Source organism: Piliocolobus tephrosceles, chromosome 1 (assembly GCF_002776525.5).
Source record: "Piliocolobus tephrosceles isolate RC106 chromosome 1, ASM277652v3, whole genome shotgun sequence".
In the NCBI taxonomy this organism is placed as follows: Eukaryota; Metazoa; Chordata; class Mammalia; order Primates; family Cercopithecidae; genus Piliocolobus; species Piliocolobus tephrosceles.
In genome coordinates this window covers 144,267,538-144,287,620 of record NC_045434.1, presented here as the reverse complement: position 1 = coordinate 144,287,620, position 20,083 = coordinate 144,267,538, and the positions used below count along the sequence as shown (strand labels likewise).

General features: G+C 38.6%; 1 protein-coding gene across 4 annotated transcripts in view; it reads left to right on the top strand.

Annotated features, from left to right (window-relative positions):
• The window catches only part of MIGA1 (mitoguardin 1), a 100,630-nt gene that overhangs the window by 24,310 nt on the left and 56,237 nt on the right, over positions 1 to 20,083 (top strand). For all 4 annotated transcript variants that reach the window (XM_023209039.1, XM_023209021.1, XM_023209029.1 and 1 more), the window contains 5 exons: positions 5,420 to 5,597; positions 7,683 to 7,819; positions 11,391 to 11,517; positions 15,810 to 15,943; positions 17,026 to 17,149. In XM_023209039.1, coding sequence (XP_023064807.1) covers positions 5,420 to 5,597; positions 7,683 to 7,819; positions 11,391 to 11,517; positions 15,810 to 15,943; positions 17,026 to 17,149 — 700 coding nt within the window. The remainder of the gene's footprint in view (positions 1 to 5,419; positions 5,598 to 7,682; positions 7,820 to 11,390; positions 11,518 to 15,809; positions 15,944 to 17,025; positions 17,150 to 20,083) is intronic.

Here is a 20,083-nt window from a genome sequence, read left to right as displayed (position 1 = left end):
GTCCTTTGTAGGGACATGGATGCAGCTGGAAACCATCATTCTTAGCAAACTATCACAAGAAGAGAAAACCAAACACCGCGTGTTCTCACTCATAGGTGGGAACTGAACAATGAGCTCACTTGGACTCGGGAAGGGGAACATCACACACTGGGGCCTATCATGGGGAGGGGGGAGGGGGGAGGGATTGCATTGGGGAGTTATACCTGATATAAATGATGAATTGATGGGTGCTGACGAGTTGATGGGTGCAGCACACCAACATGGCACATGTATACATATGTAACAAACCTGCACGTTATGCACATGTACCCTAGAACTTAAAGTATAATAAAAATAAAAATAAAAATAGGCTTATCAGTATCTACAAAAAATTTTTCTGGGTTTTTTGTTTGGATTATGTTGTTTATATAGATCAAATTGGAGAGAAAAATTCCTGTAATCCATGAATATGATGTCTCTCTCCTTTTATCTTCTTTGGTGTTTCGTTGTTATCTAGCACAGATTTTATTAGATTTAGCTCTAATATTTTCCTTTTCTTTTTCTTGGTGCTATTATAAATAGTGTTACTTTTTAAAATTCAAATTCCAGTTGCTTATTGCTGCTATGTAGAAATACAGTTGATAGTGTATATTGATTTTGTATTCTGTTATCTTGTGAAACTTACCTACTAGTTATAGGAGCTTTTTTGTTGATTCTTTGGAACTTTCTATATAGACAGCTGTATCATTTGTGAATAGTTTTACTTCTTCCTTTCTAATGTATTCCATTTGTTCCTGTTTCTTAACTTTTTGTACTGGCTAGTACTTCTAATATGACATTGGTGAAATGACATCCTTGCCTTGTTCATGATATTATGAAGAAAGCATTTTGTCTTTCACCATTAAGCATGATATTAGCTAAAAGTTTTAAAAATAAATACCCTTTATCAGATGGAGGAATTTCCCTTTTGTGTTAGTACCCTAGAGTTACCATAACAAATTACTGCAAACTTGGTGACTTAAAACAATAGAAATTTAATTTTTTAGTTATGGAGGCTGAAATCACAGTGTAGCAGAGCCACACTTCCTCTGAAGGTTCTAAGGGAGAATCCTTCCTTGCCTTTTCCAGCTTCTGGTGACTCCAGACATTGTTGACTATAGCAGCATGGATTAGTCTGTTCTCACTCTGCTGATAAAGACATACCTGAGACTGGGTAATTTATAAAGAAAAAGAGGTTTAATGGACTCACAGTTCCATGTGGCTGGTTGAGGCCTCACAATTATGGTGGAAGGCAAAAGTCGAGTCTTACATGGTGGCAGACGAGAGAAGTGAGAGCCAAGTGAAAGGGGTTTCCCCTTATAAAAGCATCAGATCTTGTGAGACTTATTCTCTACCATGAGAACAGTATGGGGGAAACTGCCCCCATGATTCAATTATCTCCCACCGGGGCCAACCCACAACGTGCGGGAATTATGGGAGCTACAATTGAAGATGAGATTTGGGTGGAGACACAGCCAAACCATATCACAGCATAACTTCAGTCTCTTTACATGGCCTTTCCCTTTGTGTATTTATGGTTTATAAAGATACTGTCATTGGATTGAGGGCAATATGGTCTCATCTGAATTCTTACCTTGATTATATCAGCAAAGACCCTATTTTCTTTTTTTTTTTTTGAGTCGGAGTCTCACTCTGTCGCTCGGGATGGAGTGCAGTGGCCGGATCTCAGCTCACTGCAAGCTCCGCCTCCCGGGTTCACGCCATTCTCCTGCCTCAGCCTCCCGAGTAGCTGGGACTACAGGCGCCCGCCACCTCGCCCGGCTAGTTTTTTTTGTATTTTTTAGTAGAGACGGGGTTTCACCATGTTAGCCAGGATGGTCTCGATCTCCTGACCTTCGTGATCCGCCCGTCTTGGCCTCCCAAAGTGCTGGGATTACAGGCTTGAGCCACCACGCCCGGCCTAAAGACCCTATTTTCAAATATGATTACATTCTGACATTCCAGGTGGACATGAATCATTCTGGGACACTATTCAACCTACTACACCTTCTATTCCTAATTTGCTGGGAGTTTTTAAGTAATCATAAATGGATGTTGAATATTTTAAAGTGTTCTTTTCACATCTGTTGAGATAATATCATGGCTTTTCTTTAGTTGATATTATGGTAAGTTACATTGATTTTTAAATGTTGAACCAGATTTGCATTCCTAGGATGTATGCCACTTGGTTATTTATATATTTTTAAATATATTGATGAATTTTATTTGTTAATATTTTGTGGAAGTTTTTTGCATCTATCAATGAGGGATTTTAACCTATAGTTTTATTTTTTGTGATGTCTTTGTCTGGCTTTGATATTAACTGTCCCCAACTTAACAATTTTTTGACTTTACGATGATGCACAACCATTGCAAATTTGACGTAACGTATGGTATTCAATAAATTACATGAGATATTTAAGACTTTATCATAAAAGAGGCTTTGTGTTACATGATTTTGCCCAACTGTAGCTGATGTGTTAATAAGTGTTCTGAGCATGTTTAAGATAGGCTAAGCCATGATGTTTGGTAGGTTGGGTTTATTAAATCCATTTTTGACTTATGTTTTCAACTTAGGATGGATTTATTGGGCTATAACTCCATCATAAGTCAAACAGCATCTGGACTAGATTGATAACATGATTGGGAAGTATCCTCATTGTGTGAAATTGATACTGTTTCTTCTTTACTTGGTATAATTTGGCCTTCAGTTTTCTTTGTTGGAAGGTTTTTCACTACCTATTCAATTCTTTAATAGATATTTAACTGCTCGTGTTACCTTTTTTTTTTTTTTTGCAAGTGAGTTTTGATTTTGTCTTTCAAAGAACTTGAATTTATGGACATAGAATTGTTTATAGGATCCTTTTTACAGACCTTTGTGAGGTCTGCAGTGATGACTCCTATTGTTTTTCTGATTTTGGTAATTTGTGTCATTCTTGCTTTTTTTTCTTAATGAGACTGGCTAGAGGTTTTATTAGTTTTCCTTCCAAAAAAACTAGCTGTTGGTCTTACTGATTTCTGCTTTAATCTTTATAATGCTTCCTATCTCCTGCTTGTTTTAGGTTGAATTTGTACTTCTTTTTTCTAGATTCTTAAGTCGAAAGCTTAGATTACTGATTTGATATCTTTCCCTTTTTTTTTTTTTTTTGAGACGGAGTCTCGCTCTGTCGCCCAGGCTGGAGTGCAGTGGCTGGATCTCAGGTCACTGCAAACTCCGCCTCCCGGGTTTATGCCATTCTCCTGCCTCAGCCACCCGAGTGGCTGGGACTACAGGCGCCCGCCCCTCGCCCCGCCAAGTTTTTTGTATGTTTTAGTAGAGACGGGGTTTCACTGTGTTAGCCAGGATGGTCTCAATCTCCTGACCTCGTGATCCGCCCGTCTCGGCCTCCCAAAGTGCTGGGATTACAGGCTTGAGCCACCGCGCCCGGCCATCTTTCCCTTTTTAATATAAGCATTTAATGGCATAAATTTCTCTCTAAAGTTAAAGATGCATCCACAGTTCAAGGCTTTTGTTCTTTAATGGGGATAGAGGAGAAAGGTTCTGGTGCTGGTTCATGCCCTTCACAGAAGCTGCTGTTTCCCTCCCTCTGTACCATTAGGGAGACTTTCGTAGGACTCTTTCAGTATTTTCTGTGAGTGCCTGGTGATTCTTGTTGATAAGATATGCAGAAAAGGTGTGGATTTCACCTACATTTGCAGCACCTCTCTCCCACCTCTCAACAATATGTTCTTTCTCCACCAGTTTTGAAACCATGCTTGCTGACCTCTTCTTGCTAATGTTCTGCTGTGTTTTGTCCATGTAAGCCAATGCTAATGTCTTCTCTCTCTGCAAATGCCTGTCTCATTAGTTTAGGGGGCAGTTGGTTGCCCTCTGATTTCCGTATTCTGATGGAGTCAGAATATTTTGGTGTTGGAAGGTTGGAAGTGACATTCTTTCCAGCTCTCTACATTCCAAGCCTTAGCTTTATTTTAGAATTCCTCTGCTTTTAGTTATTTAATAGTATTTGTCTCCCAAGAGAAAGTTAATCACTTCTTGCTCTGATGTTGTACTTATGTAACTTAGTACTTGTATGACTGTATTTATTCACATTGTGCTGTAATTATTTGCCAACATATCTGTCTCCACTATTAGCACACTGCTTGAGGGAAATAGACAAGTATATGCAGAATGCAAGATCTGTGACCTCCATATGTCTAGTGCTTCCTGATTGGTTGTAGGCACTTATTATGTGCTCATAGAATAGAATTACAGTAAGATTTTAATTCACAACGCAGTCCTGGTACTTTGAGATTCTGAAGAAATATTTGTTAAATAATTCGTGAATAGGCTGGGCGTGGTGGCTCAAGCCTGTAATCCCAGCACTTTGGGAGGCCGAGACGGGCGGATCATGAGGTCAGGAGATCGAGACCATCCTGGCTAACAGGGTGAAACCCCGTCTCTACTAAAAATACAAAAAAAAAACTAGCCGGGCGAGGTGGCGGGCGCCTGTAGTTCCAGCTACTCTGGAGGCTGAGGCCGGAGAATGGCGTAAACCCGGGAAGTGGAGCTTGCAGTGAGCTGAGATCCGGCCACTGCACTCCAGCCTGGGCGACAGAGCGAGACTCCGTCTCAAAAAAAAAGAAAAATAAAATTCGTGAATAAAATGGCTTATTTAGAAAGTATTTAGAAATTGATTTAGCTTCTATTTCCTCAAGTTTCCAGGTAGCTTTTTAAAAGCTCAGTTTAAGTCTAATTTAATCATCCATGTAATTAAAAATCTTGCTGTGATTCAGACAGAAGATTCAGTTGTGTGAATTAATCCTTAATTGCTCAAAAAATATTAATGGGGTTGAATTATTTTCTGCTCCCATTGACTTTGGGGTAATATTGTTTACCTGATATCTTCAGAGTAGTGAGTAATAAATTACAACATTTAAAATATTTTCTTTTTTTTTTTTTTTTTTTTGAGGCGGAGTCTTGCTCTGTCACCCGGCCTGGAGTGCGGTGGCCGGATCTCAGCTCACTGCAAGCTCCGCCTCCCGGGTTTACGCCATTGTCCTGCCTCAGCCTCCAGAGTAGCTGGGACTACAGGCGCCCGCCACCTTGCCCGGCTAGTTTTTTGTATTTTTAGTAGAGACGGGGTTTCACCGTGTTAGCCAGGATGGTCTCGATCTCCTGACCTCGTGATCCACCCGTCTCGGCCTCCCAAAGTGCTGGGATTACAGGCTTGAGCCACCGCGCCCGGCCTAAAATATTTTCAAAAAGTAAAATTGGGCTAGCTTGTCATTGAAAGAGTAAAATTATATTCTCTTGTTAGTAGTTAGAAATAGGTTGGATTAAGAGTAAGTTTAGTTATTAGGTCCTTCTTCTAAGTGAACAAATTAAAGATATTTTTTTCAATTTTAACTGCATCTTTTCCAGATCAAGTTTTCTCCAGTGGCTAAAAAGTTGTTTGTGGTAACGGCAGTGAGTGCTATATCTGTAATTTTTCTGGCCCATCACTTTAAAAGAAAACGTGGAAAGAAGAAAGGAAAAATATTACCATGGGAACCAGAGCACCTCATACTTGAGTACACTAAAAGAACAGCATCAGACAAAGGTATGTGGAAATAGTTGAATTAAGTGTACAAAAGAAATTTTATGTGTAAATCATAATTGCAATACAGTGATTTTAGTCTTTTAGTCTCCAGAATTTTCTTCCTAATATATTATTTAACTCAAAAGTAATACAGATTTATTTTAGAAAGATTAGAAAACGTAGATAAGCAAACAGAAAAAATTAAAATTACTTAACATTCTGGTACCCAGAAATAACTACTGATAATACTTTCACGTATATCAGTCCACTTATATTTGCATTTAAATGTCGTATTGAGACATAAAATGTTATATACAAGTAAATTATTTATGTATTTTAAGTAAATTATTTATGTATTTTAAGTAAAATTGTGATCAGACATTTTGTAACCTGCTTTTAAGATACTTGACAGTGTGTAAGAATGTCTTTCCAGGTCAATAAATATCCCTCTGTGCTATCATTTTTAATATATAACTAGTGTTAATTTGTACGAATGTACCCCAGTTTAATCATTTCCCCATTGTTCCCTTTAGGATGTTTGTGTTTTTCTTATTTTGCATATCCTTGTCTATTTCCTTAGCGTGTAGAATTCAAGAAGTAAATTGCTGTCTTTTAAAGGATCTTTAATTTTTGTTAAAGATACCGTATGAGGCCGGGTGCGGTGGCTCACACCTGTAATCCCAGGACTCTGGGAGACTGAGGCGGGCGGATCATGAGGTCAGGAGATCGAGACCATCCTGGCTAACACAGTGAAATCCCGTTTCTGCTAAAAAATACAAAAAATTAGCCAGTCATAGTGACAGGTGCCTGTGGTCCCAGCTACTCGGGAGGCTGGGGCAGGAGAATGGCGTGAACCTGGGAGGTGGAGCTTGCCGTGAGCTGAGATCATGCCACTGCACTCCAGCCTGGGCCATAGAGCAAGACTCCGTCTCAAAAAAAAAAAAAAAAGATATCGTATGAATAAAAATAATTTCTTAAGCATGCTGAGTTTCTTAGTTTTTTATTATTTAGTGAGTGTGTGGTATGCTTTTGTGATTCAACTGTCCAGCATACAATTAATGAGTGACATTTTGTACCAAGTGCAGTGAACATTGCAACAGTAATGATTGCTGTCACTTGCTGAGATTTTATTAGGTCTCAGGTAAGTGCCATATATGCAGTGCTTTATTTAACCTTACAGCAATCCTATGAATTAGGACTGTAGTCTTGTTATTGTTTCTATTTTCTACATAAAGAAAAATGAGATATGCAAAAGCTAAGTGACTTGCCCAAGGTCATATAATTTATAAGTGCCGGGATTTAAATCCAGGAACGTCTTAACTGCTGCATTAAGAAAAACTAAGGCCTGGCATGGTGGTTCATTACTGTAATCCCAGCACTTTGGGAGGCCAAAGCAGGAAGATGGCTTGAGCCTAGGAGTTTAAACCAGCCTGGGCAACATAGTGGGATCACATCTCTACAAAAATAACAGTAAAAAAATTAGCTAGGTGTGGTGGCACATGTCTGTTGTAGTCCCAGCTACTCAGGAGGCTGAAGTGGGAGGATCACCTGACCCTGGAGGTCAGTGCTGCAGTGAGATGTGATTGCACCACTGCACTTCAGCCGGGGTGACAGAGTGAGATATTTTCTCAAAAAAAGAAAAAACAAAAGACTAAGATAAAATGTCTGCCTTAGAAGAATGGATAGATGAGTAGAAAAGACAGAAGTATGACTAATCACAATGCAGTGAGATATGGGTAAGGTTTTGATGTAATTCAGAAAAGAAAATGCCTGTATTTTGTTAAATTTATAATTTAATAAAATTGTAAGTTTAACATAGTCACCAGTATTTTTATACTGATTACAATAGACCATTCAAATACCATCTTAATTTATTAGGTAAACATTCTATTCTTCATTTCAGAAGCAGATTTTAGCAGTGTTAAAGAAAGATTATATAAAGATTTAGATTTTAATAATGGTGTACATTTAATAATTTACACAGTTGAGTGATGTGTGTTTTAAAATTAGTTTTCTGGATAAATGTATTATAAACTCTGAAATTCTTACCTGAAATTTATCATTGACATTATTGATACTTTTAATATCAGTATGTTTATGTGATAGGTTCAAGTTGTTCCGGTAGCAGACAGAATTTGACATTATCTTTAAGTTCTACCAAAGACAAAGGATCTCAAGCTTGTAACTATGCTAATGGAGGACTTTTCAATAAATATTCAGGTTCTGCACAGAGTTTGGCCTCCGTAAGTACAGAAAAATTAATTAAAAAAATTTTTGTTTATATATCTTGTGATCTATTAGTTTAAGTGTCATATACTTGTAGTTCTTAGTATGGAAATAATCTTAAGAAATCATCTGATTAAATCTGCTTTCTTTAGGCAAATAAAGTACCTTTTTGCTGACCATTCAGTCAATTTGGTTCTAGGTTTATTTGAATAAGTGATGTGGTCTCATGGGGTCCTGTGAAAATAGTGTTGATGTGGAAGTATTGCTTCAAAATTAGATGTTCTTGTTTTCACTTATTTGTGGGAGCTAAAAATTAAAACAATTGAACTCATGGAGATAGAGAGTAGAGTGATGGTTACCAGAGGCTGGGAAAGGTAATGGGGGCTGGAGGGGAAGTGGAATGGTTAATGGGTACAAAGATATAGGCAAATAGAATAAATAAGATCTAGTATTTGATAGCACAACAGGGTGACTGCAGTCGACATAATTTATTATACATTAAAAAATAAAGAGTATAATTAGATTGTTTATAACACGAAGAAGGGATAAATGCTTAAAGATAAAGGTGATGGATACCCCATGTACGCTGATATGATCACTACACGTTGTATATATCAAAATGTGTTATGTACCCCGTAAATATATACACCTACCATATATCCACAAATATCAAAAATTAAAATTAAAAAGAGTCATTAAAAAAAATTAGCTGTTCTGCAAGAAGCTGGACAATGCATCCAGAGTTTGTGCTGGGTCACAGTAATCGCTTGATGAGCCTACTTAGATGAAAGTATTTGGGGCTGGGCGCGGTGGCTCAAGCCTGTAATCCCAGCACTTTGGGAGGCCGAGACGGGTGGATCACGAGGTCAGAAGATCGAGCCCATCCTGGCTAACACGGTGAAACCCAGTCTCTACTAAAAAATACAAAAAACTAGCCGGGTGAGGTGGCGGGCGCCTGTAGTCCCAACTGCTCGGGAGGCTGAGGCAGGAGAATGGCGTGAACCCAGGAGGCGGAGCTTGCAGTGAGCTGAGATGGCGCCACTGCACTCCAGCCTGGGCGACAGAGCGAGACTCCGTCTCAAAAAAAAAAAAAGTATTTGGTTTGCTGAAGCCAAGTGTGAGGTTCTTCACCTCCCTCTTTGGATCATTAATACAGTATTGACTGACAAGCAGGAGGCTGCCCATCTTTATTTGGAGCATTAATATTAATGCTGATTGACAAGTGAAGAATGAAGTTAGTGTTTGTTTAAATCGAATGTGATTTAAAGATTAATTTTAAAAATGGGTAGAATATGTACCTGCTATTAAATACAGAACAGGCAAAAGAATATACAGTGAGAGCTGGGTGCTATGGTGGTACCTATAGTCTCAGCTATTCAGAAGATTGAGGCAACATCAGTTCAGTCCAGGAGTTCAAAGACAGCCTGGGCAACATAGCGAAACCTTATCTCAAATAAAATAAAATAAAATAAAAATAATAATAAAATTAAATTAAATTAAATAAATAAAATAAAATAGTGTTCCTGATCCATTCACTTCCCCTCCATGGAGATAAACAACATTAACAATTTCTTTTTTTTCTTTTGAGATGAAGTCTCGCTCTGTCGCCCAGGCTGGAGCTCAGTGGCGCGATCTCAGCTCATTGCAACCTCCACCTCCTGGGTTCAAGCGATTCTCCTGCCTCAGCCTCCCAAGTAGCTGGGATTACAGGCATGTGCCACCACACCCCGGTAATTTTTGTATTTTTAATAGAGATGGGGTTTTACCATGTTGGCTAGGCTGGTCTCGGAACTCCTGACCTGGTGATCCGCCCACCTTAGCCTCCCAAATTGCTAGGATTACAGGCATGAACCACCGTGCCTGGCCTGTATTCATTTTTTCTTCATAGTTTATAGAACACCATATTCTATTCTGTACCTTGCTTCCATATTTCACTGGAATCTATAGCTGCCCTATTCTGTAATGCCTAAAAATGTACTAAAGTTTTAAAGGTTCTTCTAGGACAGGAACAGCTAGATCAAAGGCCTGCAGACTTTTAGTCTTATGTGAAACCAAGCAGCATAATGAAGAATATGCCTATTCTTTTTTTCTTTTTTTTTCTTTTTGGCAGTGTATTGATGGAATATACCTATTCTTTTTTCTTTTTTTCTTTTCTTTTCTTTTTTTTTTGTTTCTTTTTTTTTTTGAGATGGAGTCTCACCCTGTTGCCCAGGCTGGAGGGCAGTGGCGTGATCTTGGCTCACTGCAGCCTCCACCTCCCAGGTTCAAGTGATTCTCCTGCCTCAGCCTCCCGAGTAGCTGGGATTATAGGCATGCGCCACCACATCCGGCTAGTTTTTGTATTTTTACGTGGTTTCATCATGTTGGCTGGGCTAGTCTTGAACTCCTGACCTCAAGTGATCTGTCTGTTTCAGCCTCCAAAGTGCTGGGATTACAGGCGTGAGCCACTGTGCCTGGCCAGAATATGCCTGTTCTATAATGTGGACTTCCTCAGTGTCTGCGAAGTGCCTCATCTGAATTTCCTCAATTCAAAGTTGAAGCCCTTGTTGGCTAGAAGTAGATCAGGTGAATTTCAGGATAATAGTGTAACAAGTCTTTGGAATCACTGTACTGTACTTGCCTAACTGAACACATCATTCCTCTTTTGTTAAATCTTATAATTTAACAAAAACATAAATTTAGCATAGTTGCCAATATTTTTATACTGGTTACAGTAGACCGTTCAAATACCACCCTAATTAATTAGATGAATATTTTACTCTTCATTTCAGAAGCAGCATAATCTGTAGGCTGTATGTTGTAACTTGTTGCTCCTAGGCTGCAAATCTGTACCATATGCTACTGTACTGAATAATGTAGGCAGTTGGAACACAATGGTATTTGTGTATCTAAACATATCTGAACATAGGAAAAGTACAGTAAAAATACAATTTTGTAATCTTACGATAGGGTTGACTGTTGTATATGCAGTCCATCATTGACCCAGATGTTGTTATGTCAAAAGTGTCAGATGCCAGCAGAAAAGCCAAATGGAGTCACCTAAAAGGCAAATGATGATGTGGGCTTAGATTTCTCAAAACTGAACTGGAATTAGGACAGAACTGGGATTAGGGATTTGAGAATCATCTGCATAGAGGTGATTGAAATGATTTGTTCAGTGGACCTTGCCAGTAAAGGGCATTTACAAGGACGATAGTGGCTTTTTTATTTTAGGTCTCATTTAGCAGAGAGTCAGCCTTGTAAAACATTCTAAAAGAAAAATAAGCTAGCTAGCTTAAATCAAAGTAGGTATAAAGTTTATAAGTGAATGCTTAAAACAATATAAACATAACTGCCTGATTTCTGATGGAAATAAGTGATTTACATTCAAAATATTATTCTACTTGTGTATTTTTGAGCATACAGGCTTATAATAGAATCGTGATTTCTAAGTTTGATTGAATATCATCAGAATTATTTCTTCATGTGGAAATTACCTGGGTTGTCTTACCACTAATAGCATTTATAAACATAATTTGTAAATATGAAAGATCACAACATATTATCATGAAAGAGATTTGAAGTAACTTCTGTCCATCTTAATTTCAGGTCCAGAGTGTCAATTCTTGTCATAGCTGCGCTTGTGGCAATTCTAATTCCTGGGACAAAGCAGATGAAGATGATATTAAACTTGTTAATATTCCTGTGACTACTCCAGAGAACTTATACTTAATGGGTAGGAATGAGATGATAACATTTTAAGATATTGTGCTTACATTTAATTTGTTTTGTTTTTGTTTTTTATTTATTGAGACAGACAGGGTCTTGCTCTGTCTCCCAGGCTGGAGTACAGTGGCCCGATTACTGCTCATTGCAGCCTCAACCTCCTGGGCTCAAGTGATCCTCCCACCTCAGCCTCCTGAGTAGCTGGGACCACAGGTGCATGCCACCATGCCCAGCTAAATTTTTAAAACATTTTTGTAGAGATGAGGTTTTGTCATGTTGCCAGGTTGGTCTTGAACTCCTGAGCTCAAGCAATCTGCCTGCCTCAGCCTCCCAAAGTACTGGGATTACAGGCATGAGCCACCGTGGTCAATGGTAAGTTGAAATTAAAGAACAGTGAATTGTTCTAAGAGAAGCAACTACAATTTTAAATGTTCTTATATCCATTGTATCTGGTCTTCATAACATCATACATTGTATTAAACTAATACAACAAAATTAAAACAACAGAAATTTATTCATTCAGAGTTTTGGACGCTAGAAGTTCATTATCACTGGGCTGAAATCAAGAAGTCAATAGAGCCATGCTCTCTCTGGAGGCTTAGGGGAGAATCTTTTCCTGGCCTCTTCCAGCTTTTGGTGGCTTCCAACATTGTTTGGCTCGTGGCCACATCATTCCAGTCTCTACCTTTGTCTCCGTGTCACATTCTCCTCTGTGTGTATCAAATCTCCCTATCTCTCTCTCTCTTTTTTTTTTTAAGACAGAGTCTCACTCTGTCACCCAGGCTGGAGTGCAGTGGTGCAACATCGGCTCGCTGCAACCTCCATCTCCCGGGTTCAAGTGATTCTCATGCCTCAGCCTCCCCAAGTAGTTGGGCTTACAGGTGTGCACCACTACCCCTGGCTAATTTTTTGTATTTTTAGTAGAGACGGGGTTTCACCATGTTAGCCAGGCTGGTCTTGAACTCCTGAGCTCAGGTGATTTACCCGCCTTGGCCTCCTAAAGTGCCGGGATTTCAGGCATGAGCCACCTCACCCAGCCACCCTTCTCTTATAAGGACACTTTTGATTAGATTTAGGGTCCACCACATAAACTAGGATAATCTCCCTGTGTTGGGATTCTTAATTACATCTACAAAGATGTAAGATGTTACCTTTATTTATAAGGTAACATTTACTTATTCTAGGAATTAGGACCTGATCTTTGGGTGACCATTATTCAGCCTACTACACTATCTTCACCTAATCTGTTGACTGTTATATAATGAATCTATCAGAATTCACTTTACTAAATATGTTTTATCTAGCTATCATTTGTATTGTTATATCCAGAAAACAATTTTAAATGGAAAGAGGCCTTCTGTGTTTCACATCTCAGTATTTCTTGACCATGAACATGTCTATGGAGCCTCACTGGAGCCCTGGAGAAGAACTTGTTGTTGAATCAGAAGATTCAAATGCTTTTCCCTATTCTCTATTCTTTTTCAGGCTATCTTCCTTTTAATGGAAATGCATACTAAACAGGACACAAAACCAGTAAACTTGATGTGGCCCTGGCCATTGAGCAGTAAAGGGCTGATGGCTCTGTGTAGAAGGACTGAGTGCCTCAGAATGCATTCCTGCTCTCTAGAATAGTTAGACTATATCATCTCCAGTGCCATCACTGTGGGTACTCCTATGGGGAAAGAAGGTCTCCAGAGATTTAAATTCACTATGTTTCTAGATTACCCTATGTCTAGAAAACTTACACTCACAGCTTCTGTTAATATTACAAGTTTATGGCTGGATATGGTGGCATGTACCTGTAGTCTTACCTACTTGGGAGGCTGAGGCAGGAGGATCATTTGAGCCTAGGAGTTCAAGGTTACAGTGAGCTAATTGTGCCACTGCACTACAGCCTGGGTGACAGAGCCCTTTTTCTTAAAACAACAACAATAACCCAGAATATTAAAAATTCAAATTGAAGAAATACAGAGTAAAACTAGAGACACCACAGGGGGTCTTTGTGTTATAGGATTAAGATTGCTAGGACCCCTATGGATCACCTGGTATCATCACTCATCTGTTTCAATTCTCTTTATAAAATTGATGACATTAAAAAAAGATTGGTGACTATATTTGACTTTCTGTTACAAAACTGATGATATTTGGTAGTCTGAACTATGTTCTATAGTGAGATATACATAGTACTTCTTGAGGACACAAGTTTTATCTTTGTATTATACAACTCTGCTGTAAAATAATTCTTCCTGAAGCCAAGTGTGGTGGCACATGCTTGTAGTCCTAGCTACTTGAGAGGCTGAAGTGGGAGGATCACTTGAGCCCAGAAGTACAAGACCAATCTGGGGGAACATTGTAAGACCCCATCTCTAAAAAAAGAGACCAAAAAAACCTAAAAAAAAAAAAAAAAATTTTTCCTGTGTTCGTATGTTCAACCCAAATAATAAATGTACAGAAGGGATAGTGTGAGAAAAGGATGAAGGAATTAGAGTTGCGTAACTTGGAGAAAGGAGACTAGATGGTGATATAATTGGTTTATGTGCTTAAATGTTTTAGGAGGAAGATTCAAAAGCTATTTTTTGCTACAGAAAATCAAACAAGAAGGAAAGGCCTACAATTCATTTTAAGAAATTTTAGTCCAAGTGCGGTAGCTCACACCTGTAATCCCAGAACTTAGGGAGGCTGTGGTGGGAGGATTGCTTGAGCCCAGGAGTTTGAGACCAGCCTGGGTAACATAGTGAAACCTCATCTCTACAAATAAATAAATAAATACTTAAAAAAAAATAAAAGAATCTGGGCGTGTTGGCTCACGCCTGTAATCTCAGCACTTTGGAAGGCTGAGGCGGGTGGATCACCTGAGGTCAGGAGTTTGAGACCAGTTTGGCCAACATGGTGAAAACCCATCTCTACTAAAAATACAAAAATTAGCTGGGCGTGGTTGTACATGCCTATAATCCCAGCTACTCGGGAGGTTGAGGCAGGAGGTTGCAGTGAGCCGATACGGCACCACTGCACTCCAGCCTGGGCAACAGAGTGAGACTCTGTCTCAAAATAATAATAAATAAATAAATAACAAATAAATATGAAATTTTATTCATTTAGGATTGTAGGTTCTATAGGTAATTGAAGAAATGACTTGAGAGGAGAGGTATTTTTTAGCTACCGTATCTTAAAAACATCGAGAGAATGACTTGCCCAGATTCTTAAACAGCTTTTAAAGATATTTTTCTTTAATATTTAACATTTTAAAAATACTTTAAAAGTTGAAGTCTTAAACTATTTTTGTTTTGTTTGAAGTACATCATTATTTTTGTAAGTCTTGTTTTTTAATTTGGAGAAGAAGAATCACATGTTCATCTTTTTTCCCACAAAGCTTTTGTCAGCAAGGAAATGAAATTCCTGCTTGGACTATAACTAACTTTTGATGGGTTCATCCAATATCTTGCAATTTTTAACTGTGGCCCACCGGTTTATCCACATCAGCCTGCTGGGATCACAGTGGTTCAAGACACCCTTTAGGGGACAAAAGGTGGAAAAGACTTATTTTAGATTTCTATATTATTATCTTTTCTTCAGCTTTACTTTCTTTTTTTTTGAGATGGAGTGTTGCTCTGTAGCCTAGGCTGGAGTGCAGTGGCACAATCTCGGCTCACTGCAACCTCTGCCTCCCAGGTTCAAGCCGATTCTCCTGCCTCAGCCTCCTGAGTAGCCATGATTACAGACACGTATCACCACACCTGGCTGCTTTTTGTATTCTTAGTAGAGATGGGGTTTTACCGTGTTGGCCAGACTGGTCTTGAACTCCTGACCTCAGGTGATCCACCCACCTTGGGCTTCCAAAGTGCTGGGATTATAGTCATAAGCCACCGTGCCCAGCCATCTTCAGCTTTACTTTCTTCTGAGAACTTATAAACCAGATAGCTTTTTGTAAACTGGTTTCTTCCCATTAGTTTTCCTTTTACTTTGCAGGAATATTTTGAAACATAGTTATGTGACTATAAAAAATAGCTATTACTGTGAAACTTTTGATGAATTCATGATATTCCTTTAGAAAAATTCTGAGCACTGTATACATTTGTGTTATAAAGAAATGAAAACATATTGGCCATTTTGTCTCTCTGATTTTTGGTTAACCAGAACCATAGGCTGAGAATATATTGGGAAATTAAGATTCTACCATGAAATGATGTATGATTCTTTAGTGTCAAAATTTGACTGTGCCATTGGTGATAATGTACAAAAACACTTCAGGCCCCAAATAATTTTATTTTGGCATTGGTTTTAATTTCTGTTCTTAATTTTTAGGTATGGAATTGTTTGAAGAGGCATTGCGTCGATGGGAACAAGCTCTAACCTTTCGCAATAGACAGGCTGAAGATGAAGCTTGTGGTTCCATTAAACTGGGTGCAGGAGATGCCATTGCTGAAGAAAATGTAGATGTAAGGGTGATTTATTTGAGTGGTCTTCATAATATTAGAAGAATCAAACAAATCTTTTTTTTTTTTTTTTTTTTGTAGAGGTAGGGTCTAACTATTGTTACCCAGGCTGAGTCTTGAACTCCTGGGCTCAAGCGATCCTCCCACCTTGTCCTCTGAGTAGTTAGGACTATAGGGATGCACCACCATGCCTAGCTAATTTTAAATTTTTTGTAAAGATGGTGTCTCACTATGTTGCTCAGGCTGGTCTTGAACTCCTGGCCTCAAGCGACCCTTTCACTTTGGCCTCCCAGAGTGCTGGGATTATAGGCATGAGCCAAGGTGCTGGCCCAGAATATTTTTTAATGTTGATTCAGTGTATTTGCTTTATGTTGTATTTAATAGAACTGTTTTTTTCTTCCTTGGGACTATGTGGGGTATTTCTTACTGGTCTTTTTCTATTCAGGTAATTGTTACATGCCAGATTTACCATTCATCAAGTTTATTGACTTTCCCAGGATATGCAAAATAAGCAGATTGATTTCTAAAGGATTTTTTTTTTTTTAAAGAAATGGGGTCTTGCTTTGCTGCCCAGGTTGGAGTACAGTGGTTGTTCATAGGAACAATCATGGTACACTATACCCCAGAACTCCTGGGCTCAATCAGTTTTTCTGCCTCAATCTTCCAAGCAGCTGGGACTGCAGGCACGTTCTACCTTGTCTGGCTTGGAATTTTTTTGGAGGCCCCACCCCATGAATTTCTCATTGACTAGAACTGGGGTGGATCCTAAGAATTTGTATTTCTACCAAGTTCTTGGGTGATAATGAAGCTGCTGGCTCAGAGACCTTACTTTAAGAACTCCCAATTTAGTCTAATTCCTTAATTTTATAGATAAAGAAACTGAATCACTAAGAACTAAGGTAATTTTGCCACAGACACAGCTATAACCCAGGCCTCTTGACTTCTGCTGCTGTACTCTTTCCACTATCTATCAGTAGTTTTTTATATTACTCACTTTCTTTGCCTTTTATTTGAAAGTGGGAAAAATATTTAGAATTTTAACATTAGAATTTAATTTGTTATGTGTACTTTTTCTCTCCTTGTAGGATATTATTAGTACTGAATTTATCCATAAACTCGAAGCTCTACTCCAAAGAGCCTATCGTCTCCAAGAGGAGTTCGAAGCTACCCTTGGGGCATCTGATCCTAATTCCCTTGCTGATGATATTGGTAAGATGGATATTTTATATGGCTTTTATGAAATGTTTGCTTTTCTTTTATATCCTTGGAATCATTTGCATGTCTGTCTTATGTATTAATAGGCTACTTAAAAAAAAATAGCCGGCCGGGCACGGTGGCTCAAGCCTATAATCCCAGCACTTTGGGAGGCCGAGATGGGCGGATCATGAGGTCACGAGATCGAAACCATCCTGGCTAACACAGTGAAACCCCGTCTCTACTAAAAAATATGAAAAACTAGCCGGGTGAGGTGGCGGGCGCCTGTAGTCCCAGCTACTCGGGAGGCTGAGGCAGGAGAATGGCGTGAACCCGGGAGGCGGAGCTTGCAGTGAGCTGAGATCGTGCCACTGCACTCCACCCTGGGCGACAGAGCGAGACTCTGTCTCAAAAAAAAGAAAAAAAAATAGCCAAGAGAAAAAAATTTTATCATGTTTCTTTTTTCTTTCAGTTTTAATTTTCAAATGAACTAATGCCCTTAATATATAAATTCAAGAATTTATCATAGGCAGGACTGTGACATTATTTTAAAATGTATTGTGGGGGAAAAAATCGAGTTAAGAGTGTTGGAGGGAGAAAAGAATAAACAAAAATATACAGAGACTCACCACTTCGGAAATATGCATGTAATATTACCTAAAATACTTGAAAGAATTATATATGTTGAGGCCCACTTTAATCGCAGGATAGCTGTTGATGTAAGTAGTCAGTACTTCATTATGGGTCATTACCTTTGTTACTTTAAAGAGAACAGAGTTTTAAAGATACTTTTTAAAAAGTTTTTTATTTTTTATTTTTTTGAGACAGGATCTCTGTTGCCCAGGTGGGAGTGCAATGACATGGTCACAGCTCACTGCGGCCTTGACCTATTGAGCTCAACTGATCCACCTGCCTCAGCCTCCCAAGTAGCTGAGACTATAGGCACATGCCACCATATCTTGCTAATTGAAACATTTTTTTGTGTGTGTGTGGAGACAAGGTTCTTTTTTTTTTCTTTTTTTCTTTTTGAGACGGAGTCTCACTCACTCTGTCACCCAGGCTGTAGTGGAGTGGCATGATCTCGGCTCACCGCAACCTCTGCCTTCCAAGTTCATGCAATTCTCTTGCCTCAGCTTCCTGAGTAGCTGGGATTACAGGCATGTGCCACCATACCCAGCTAATATTTGTATTTTTAGTAGAGGCGGGGTTTCACCATGTTGACCAGGCTGGTCTCCACCTCCTGACCTCAAGTGATCCACCCACCTCAGCCTCCCAAAGTGCTGGGATTACAGGTGTAGGCTACCGCACCTGGCCAAGGTGAGGTTCTTGAATGAAGTCTTGGAAGAAAGGAATGATTAAAGTTGCTTCTTCAACTTCTATAAATGCCCCCAAAGAAAGAAAGAAGACAAAATTATATGGTTTTTTTGGTCAAAAATAATTTCTGTCTTTTTAGTATGAAGAGGGTTATTATTTTCCAATTAAAATAAAAGCTAAGGAGTTTTAACTTTTTCCACATTAGTACTGAAAGCAGCTGAACTTTGAGATATTTATATCTATGCATTTTGAGTTCAGGTAAAAGATTTTGTTTCTATTAGAATTATGAATTACTGTGTATATGTCATAAGGTTATATGAAATCTCTTTGGTCTCTGTTTTGTTGTGCTATTATTGTCACCAAACATTATTTATTAGACTTGAGTGTTCTTTAATAGCTTCTTTGCTATTAGCATAGGCATAATGTTTTGACATACCTAGGAGATTACAGTCTGGAAAAAAAGTAGGCAGTATTCGTATCAACAAATACAATTTGTCAAAGCCTTATATTAATTTTTTCTACAGTTTCTTTTGTAACTTTAATTAGAATGTTATTTATGACAGTAAGTAGGAGAAAGAACAGAGAAAAGGAATTTTTTTAAAACCTCAAATGTAGAATGAGAATGGAACAACCAGAAAAGTTAGAAAAGTGGTGAAGTGGCAAGGAATGCCACAGAGAAAAGTAAGTAGGAAAAAATTATAAGGAGGAAAGAGACTTTTAATGTCTTACTCTAGGCATGGAAGCTTTGTCTACACTGTCTAATCTTTGGCAGTTTCTTTTAGTCTCATTAAGGATCTTGTGGGTGTGTAGTTCTTGTCCTTTTAGTCTTGTAATATGTATCGCAGATGTGATTCTCTTTGGCATGCCTGGGCACATTTTTTCTATATCCTTCTGTAGCGGTTGGCTGAGTCCGTCTCTTATTTCTTCAGGTTGAAAAGATTCCTTGGGTACAGTCTCAGAGGTCTGCTTTAGATTCTTGTTGCTTTTAGAGAAGAAGACCTCTGGGCATGTGGCTTAGTTTCTGGGGTCTTCAAGTTGTTTCTGAGGCAACTATTGTTAATCCAGAACTCTAAATGGATAGGGTGGGACCCAGAGTCAGTCTGTGCATTTAGTTAGCTTAGGTTTGGAATAAGTTTCTGACCCCATGCATGTTTTAACCTGAGCTGTCACTGCCTACTAGACTGATGTACTTTTCCCTGTAGCCTTCCAGTTCATTGGCCTCCTGTTGCCTCGGAGATTCCAGATAACGTTAAGCTGTTATATTTTGTTCGTTTTGGGGAATTGTTTGGATATTGCAAGTTTGCATTTTTGAGCTTCTGGATCAAAAGAACTGAATTTATGGCCAAGACTCAGGGAACAGCTCTGTTATAACTGTTACTTGACATTGATCAAAATTGCCTAGAAGTCAGTTAACTCTCCTCATTCTTTAAATCCAAAGTTATTGTATACATTTAACTTGAATTATTGAGAGGCAACTTAAAGCTAATAGTTATAAATTAAAATAGTCTAACAAATGCCTTCAGAGGCTTGGGGCGAATTTAAAGCAAGTATTGATCTGATGCCAGAGAATACTTCATTGTTTTGGAATCCACTTTGTCTAATTTGATGAACTTCATTTTTTTTTTTTTTTTCTTA